The sequence below is a fragment of the Alosa pseudoharengus genome, unplaced genomic scaffold (genome assembly GCF_046254945.1).
Source record: "Alosa pseudoharengus isolate Yale_2024_CS ecotype anadromous, Long Island Sound unplaced genomic scaffold, YU_APseudo_1.1 YU_APseudo_1.1_scf_12, whole genome shotgun sequence".
In the NCBI taxonomy this organism is placed as follows: domain Eukaryota; kingdom Metazoa; phylum Chordata; class Actinopteri; order Clupeiformes; family Clupeidae; genus Alosa; species Alosa pseudoharengus.
The window spans coordinates 15509664-15517163 of NW_027468587.1; the positions used below are offsets into that span (position 1 = coordinate 15509664).

The 7500-nt window shown below is 49.3% G+C and overlaps 1 protein-coding gene across 1 annotated transcript in view; it reads right to left on the bottom strand.

The window, feature by feature from the left end:
- bbs9 (Bardet-Biedl syndrome 9) overlaps positions 1 to 7500 on the bottom strand; it is a 144868-nt gene that overhangs the window by 116156 nt on the left and 21212 nt on the right. Inside the window, exons 10-12 of the mRNA XM_076280227.1 lie at positions 2477 to 2658; positions 768 to 844; positions 559 to 612 (exon numbers count right to left, since the gene is read on the bottom strand). Of these exons, the coding sequence (XP_076136342.1) occupies positions 559 to 612; positions 768 to 844; positions 2477 to 2658 (313 nt within the window). The remainder of the gene's footprint in view (positions 1 to 558; positions 613 to 767; positions 845 to 2476; positions 2659 to 7500) is intronic.

Genomic DNA, 7500 nt, shown 5'->3' on the forward strand with positions numbered 1-7500 from the left:
AACGTTGTGAAATATAAGACAGGCAGACGTTGACAAACACACACAAAACAGAGTGAAAGTAAGTAATAAACAGAGAAGGACAAGAAGAGAGAGACAGATGGGAGAGGTGGAGTATCGCAGGAAGATACTCAAGTGACATGGAGGGAGCATGAAACAGGGCAGCATGCAGCTAAGTGACGGTTAAGCATGGTGACGTTTATAGGATGGAAAGAGAGAGACAAACAAAGGAAGAGTCGTAGAGAGGAACACACAGACAAGTGGAGAAGTGTGTGTGTGTGTGTGTGTGTGTGTGTCTGTATGTGTGTGTGTGTGTATGTATATGTGTGTGTGTGTGTGTGTGTGTGTGTGTGTGTGTGTGTGTGTGTGTGTGTGTGTGCATGTGTGTGTGTGTGCATGTGTGTGTGTGTGTGTGTGTGTGTGTAACTGAGTAAAAAGCACATAACAGATAGAATGAAGGAATGCCGTGAGCCGACCACCCTAAGCATTTGTCATTATCCATGAGGACACTTGAGGCCAGCCTGCTAGAGTGACATTAATAACAGACAACCGTGTCCATACCTGAACAGTGACGGAGGGGACAGCCGTGCCGTTGATCTCAGGGAGGAGGGCTTGCTGCAGGGCAGACAGAAGGAGAGAGAAAAATGGGGACAGAGGCAGATGAGGCTAACTTAATCATAACGCTAAGGTCACTATTGTACTGTACTTATATGGACATCAAAGAAACGTGTGTGAGAGAGAAATTGACCAATATTAAAATGCTGGCGTACCGAGACCGCATCCAAATCTGTGGAGACGGAGGCTGTGATAATCAAGTCATCCTCTATGTCTGCCCTTGGAAGGATGTCTGAGAGAGAGAGGGGAAAAAAGAGATCGAGAGAGAGAGAAGAGACAGACAGCTGTATTACTGCTGCCCAATATGTCCTTGCTTGTCACCAGCTGAGAGACACTGAGTGATTTTTGTATGCATGTACATGTGACACACACAGACACACACACACGCACCCCTCTCTCACAGCCACAGCCACATACACTAACTCAACACAGTCCCCTCATGTTGTATATACTGTACCATATTTAAGGTTTCTACGCAGTCCACTTTAGATTTGTGCCCTGATGTATTGTATGTCTGTAAGTTTGTTGCCTATGTTGAGTCAATCAGAACTTGAACTCGATATGTTATACTCAGATACAGACAAAAAAAAATTCTTTACACTTTGTCCATGTACCCCTATCCCTTGTATATGTATAATTGCTTAGATCCTGATACTGTACTTTTATGTAACAATTGCTTTGGCAATGTTAATATTTGTCATGCCATATGACATTTGTCATGTCATATTTGTCATGCCAATAAAGCACCATTTGAATTTGAATTTGAATTTGAATTTGAGAGAGAGAGAGAGAGAGAGAGGGAGAGAAAGAGAGTGCATGGGTGTGAGACAGACAGAGAAAAGCGTGACAGAGAGAAGGATAGCACTGGGAATGTTTTGAGTTGTGAGGAGCGGAGAGGAGTGGACGTTCTCAGGCCCTGGCGGTGCGCGAGCCTCTCTGTGTTCCCATGGCGCTGGCCGGACCTGACCACACCCTCGCCTCAAACCGGCCGGCAGTAAAACGCAATCCTCCCCGGAGACGGAAGGGCCGCGGCGGCCAGACACCGCCGTAAATTCACACAGAGGTGAATCTCCCCCACGTCAAACGGCAAACACACCGAGCAGCCCGCAGAACTTTATTATTAGGGAGGACAGAGCTGGGTGGGGAGGGGGGGTGGAGCCCTGTCTCAAACTGGACACAAAGGAGAGAGAGAGAGTAGAAGGGTGGAGGTATGGGGGCAGTTCTTCATCGCCTTCCCAACAGGTGGGGTCCTGATGCACACTGGCCCTCTCTCTTCCAGCAGGCCAGGGGCTCATAAAATGCTGTGGTACCACCACAACACCTGGGCAACGGCTACAGTTACAGACAGGATATTTATTCAAGCTACCTGTATAGGGCACTTGGCAGAGACATTAAAAGGTGCTTGGGAAGGAGGGGGGGGGGGGGGGGGGGGGAGGGGGGGAGAACCTTTATGTTTGGTCATAAAACAACAGCAACTGACTGATTGATAAAGTATGTTGTAGCTACAACTCTGGGAGTGATTTAGGCGTTCCAGATCAGCAGTGTAGGTTTTGTTGGATGGATTATGAACGTGAGCTATGCGTGCTGGCTTAACCTCAAGGGCCCCGCACAGCAATCTTACAAGTTCAACCTCAACATATTAATCCAGGCCTTTTTCACAAGCAACTTTGGACACGGCAGTCACGTACATTCTTCCAACATACATAAATGTCTCCACAGATGGAGATGCAGACCATAAACGGCCACTCCATCCATAGCGCTGTAACTTGCAACCTACTGCACTGACTGAAATGCCCTCCAACAGAAATGACCCAACTAGCACCCGGCAGTCTTTTCTGGCCACGGCTAACCGCCCACGACTTACCCTGGGTCCTGGTGGTCTCTCTGATGATCTTCTGCAGCGACCGCATCTCGGCGTCCACCTCCTCGTAGTTGACTTCACGGGCCTCCACCTTGGGCGCGGTGAAGAAGGAGGGGTCCGTGCCCATGTAGGAGCACTGGAGATGGCCTTCGGAGCTCAGGGTCACCACCAGGCCCTTCAGCTCTCTGGGGGAGGAGGAGGAGACAGGGATGGAGGGAGAGGAAAGGGAAATTATAGAGAGAGAGAGAGAGAGAGAGAGAGAGAGAGAGTGAGAGAGAGAGAGAGAGAGAGAGAGAGAGAGCGGTCAAAGAATCATAAATGCGACTACCCAAGCAGACAAGGCTAAGGTGTGGTGCAAGTGGAAAAAAATAAGGAACTGTAGGTAAAGGTATTCATTTTTGGAGAAATTTAATAGCGACTGAGGGGGAAAAAAACAGAGGCTAGAAAAATAATATAAAAGAAGAATAACAGCCCGATGTAAAACTCGGCGGCCCATAGGAAGAGCCTGCGAACGCTCGCCTGAAAACGAGAGCGATGGAAGCCACCCCGGGCCCCCGGACATGCGGCCGGGACGGGAGGAAGAGAGGGACAGCGCGAGAGAGAGAGAGAGTGAGAGAGTGCGCCCCGACGCCCCCGGGAGCGGCTCAGAGCGCCGGAGGAAACGCGCTGTGAAACCTCAGTCATCAGGCAGCCCGGGCAGGAGCTGCAACCAACAGTGCGAGTGTGTGTGTGTGTGTGTGTGTGTGTGTGTGTGTGTGTGTGTGTGTGTGTGTCTGTCTGTGTGTCTGTGTGTCTGTCTGTCTGTCTGTCTGTGTGTGTGTGTGTGTGTGTGTCTGTGTGTGTGTGTGTGTGTGTGTGTGTGTGTCTGCACATGTGTAATGGTGTGGGGAGGGGTGTGGGGGTGTGGGGGGTGCTCCCGCGTCTCACGGATCGCTACCCCAGAGGAAGAGGGCCAGGGCTCAGCGGGCCGGCTGGCCCGAGCTAGCCTAAGCGGGCCTAGCGGAGCCGAGTTGCTAACTGCTTGCAGATGTGTTGTCTTTCCGAGCCAGGCGAAGCCGTAATTCCAGCGGAGGCCCAAGGCAATGCCAGAGCCCGCACCTGCATGGGAGGGCAGGGTGTCTGAAGGGGGATAAAAAAAACTTTATAGCAGCGTCTCACACACACACACACACACATACATACACACATATACAAACAAACACAAACTCACACTTGAAAACTACAGCCATGGCCACAATGCTTTCCAGAGAATGTCACACACACACACACCTACACACAAATCCCAACACACCCACTCCACCCCTAAGCATTGCCAACCTACAACCTTTAGCTGTTTACGTCACCCCCTAATGACCCACCCATGACCTTCTAAGGTCATACTTGACCTGACACTGACCCTTCCAGCACCTCACTCACTGGCCCCCTAAATCTCACTCAAACCACAGATGCCCCTTAGGCACGCACACACATGCGCACACACACACACAAACACACACACACACACACACACACACAAACACACTCCACGGGCCGCCATTGTGATTCACCCACCTCTCCCCTGCATGACCAGACCCCAAGACCCACCCCAAGAGTGCAACCTAATGCTGTGCACCCCCCCAACCTCACTGCACCCCCCCCCACCCCACCTCGCTACAGTAAATGAGAGTCATCCACAAGCACCAAACCTCACCCCCCCCCAAACCCCCATCCCCTGCCATGGTCCACTTCACTTGCATGCACTCTGATCATTACCAACCGCCATGACTCACCCCAAACACAGACCACAAATCTACCTTAAACCCATTTACATAAATCCCACTGAACCGCACCAAGGCTGGATGGAATCTCTCGCTCGCTCAGACTCACTGGATCCCCCTCGCTGCTCACCGCACCAGGCCGTCTCAGCGTTCGCCCGGGGGGGGTGGGATAGGGGTTGTCGTGACTGAGTAGCGCGCTCGCTGTAATCCCGACTGACAGAGCGACCAGGAGGCTGTCACCACGCCGCAGGGGGAGCTCTAGACTTCCTGACGTTGACAGTGCTGCACCGAGCGCCTCGCCGACCATCAGCTTGTGGTGCGGAGATTGGGTGGCAGCTGAGAAAGGCTTCTGGAGAGTGAGCTGCTGTATTGTGTGTGTGTGTGTGTGTGTGTGTGGTGTGTGTGCGCGCCTGTTGAGAGTTTGGAGCAAGAGAAGGTAATGAAATAGGAAAGATCCCCATCAGCGGGATCATTAAATGACATTTTAAACCCCTAACCACTGCAGCAGGTCTCTCAGCCCGCTGACACAGAATGGCCACCAGCACTGTTGTGGAAGACTAGCCTGCACAGTGTACGGTGTGTGTGTGTGTGTGTGTTTCATGTGTTTTAGCCTACATATATTCCCTAGTGCAGTGGTCCCCAAACTTTTTCTTCCGAGGGCCAGCTCACTATGACTCGGAGTATATCAGTAACCATAAATAGCTTAGCGCTGTGAACAAAGGCAGTCTACCTTAGTTGAATATTCCATTACATTTAATCTATAGGCCATTACATTTAATCTATAGGGAATTCTCAATCTATGAGTTTTATGAAGTGGTGGCAGAAACATCTGAAATGCCCACCATTCCAACTTTCACTCACCTGATGAGAACTTTGTGAACTCTGTATGAACATTTGAACGAGTGAATAAAAAATATAAATAATTATACCAGAAAGTTCCAGAATTATGACTTGAATAGAAGTTAGTTAGTTATTAACAATTAATTGATACATTTTTAGAATACTTTGAGCACTGATGCAGTCAGCAGAGGCCTCTTACATTGTTTGCAGGTAGGCCTACTATACATTTCATTCCGTTTTCGATGGCAAACGCAAAACAGCGCCAAAACAACCACCAGTGGACAAAAAGAGTATTACATGTGTACTGTTAAGACCCGCCATAGAGAATGAATGGGGGAAATTACGGAGGTTATAGTTTGACGATGTCGTACTCCCGTGCGGGCCGGATCCTATACACCACGGACATGTTTTGGGGGGCCACCTAAAATGAGGCGGCGGGCCGTAGTTTGGGGACCACTGCCCTAGTGTGTGTGCCCATCTGTATTTACATAAATGAATGCACATGTGTGTGAATGAATGTAGCTCTGTCAGTATACAGGAACATATATGCCAGGCCATGGGCCTGTGTGTGCATAGATACATATGTGTGTGTGTGTGTGTGTGTGGTGTGTGTGTGTGTGTGTGTGTTGGTTCTGTGACTGTGGTCCGGAACTGTACAGAGTGTCTGTATAGGTTGCTCTGCTGTGTTTGTATGTATTTGGCATGTGTGTGCATGTCTCAGTGGGATTATGTTTGTACATGCACATATGGGTCTGCACCTCCTGTTGCATGAGTATGTATACATCCAAATGTAAGTGCCTTAATTCAATTTTGTGTTTTCAGCAAATATTTATCAGCTTGTCCAGTGGGAACTACTGAAGTCCATGTGGATAAGTGTTTTAGTGTGTGTGTGTGTGTCAGTATGTGCATGCTTGCATGTATGTGATTGTGTGTGATTGTGTGTGTGTGATTGTGTGTGTATGTGTGCGGGGGCGGGGGGGGTATGCCTATGTGTGTGTGTCTGTGTGTATGCGTGTGTGTGTGTGTGTGTGTGTGTGTGTGTGTGTGTGTGTGTGTGTGTGTGTGTGTGTGTGTGTGTGTATATATGTGTGTGTCCGGCGGGAGGTGTGTTGGTTTAGAGCCTTGTGGCGCGGCTCGCTGTGGGGTCTCGGCCTCCCTGCTGCTTCCTGCAGGCGGGGCGGGCCGGTGCGGCCGGCCGGCATCCTGGGCGATCTGGGTGGTAAGAGCGTCCAGCTGTGAAACGGCAGCGCTGGAACAGGCGCTAATTCTGGAGACGTCCGAGGCCCCTGCGGTCGGCCCGGCCCTTTCATATGGTTCACGTACCATGGCCCCCTTAAGGAGCTTTACGAGGGGGCCCAGCACAAAAAAAAAAAAAAAAACAGGACGAGGAGAGAAGAGAAAAAAAAAGTCCAGGGTGTGGTGCACAGTAGACACGTTTACTTTTCCTCATTTAATAGACGCTTTTATCCAAAGCCACTTGCTGGACTGTCAAATGTTATCAGTACTGACGCTCACAGTAAACTGAGAGCTTGAGGGCTCAGTCAACCCGTGACATGCACTGTTGTGTGTGTACTGTATGAAGGCATGCTCTACACACACACACTGAGGTGTGAAAGCTCTAAGCCTTGTGAAGCTAGATATATATTTCCTCAGGAAAACTCAGGGAGAATATAAAGCTAAATGTGGGTGGCAATGATTTGCGTGTCTAACGCTGAGCTTTGAAAAAGTACACCGATGATCCAACGGCTTGAGAGCGTGGAGGTAATGGAATTCCCCGTGCCTCAGAAGAGAACAGTGGTGGAGAGTGGTGGTGTTTTTGACAAATTGTTGGGTTTTAAGTGGAAAGTCAGACTTGTTTGTGTCCATTTCAATGTCATCAAATTGAAACATGGCGTTGCTAACACGTACTGTCATACAAAGTAACACAAAGCCACATTTGGGCCCTTCCCTGGCTTCTTTCCCAAATAAAACCATAACTGGAGTGGAGGGCCGGTAGCACGTCAGGCACGTACTCATGCTGGACAGAGATGCCCGGAGGTGCAAGCAGTGATTTACAGCCTCTCATTACAAACACATCAGCTCCAAAGACATAAATGGGCGTTGATCTAAAGTGCATCATTATTCATCAGTGTTTGTTCAACAATTGTGCAAAATTACGGCCTGATTACAGCCATTTTGACCATGATATGAGCTCCCTTATCTGTCTAGATTGGCGGACTGATAAAAAAAAAAAAACATGCTAAGGTCATTTCCTGTGTGACGAGGCTGTGAGAAAATGCATTTTATGATCAAATCACGTCAAAACAATTAACATTCGATTTGCCATTAACAATGAGGGAGTGGTAGGATAGGTTGGGGTTTTTTGTCGGGAGAGCACCATACATAGACAGAAAAATGGGGTGATGACAAAGAAACAGAGACAGACAGAGA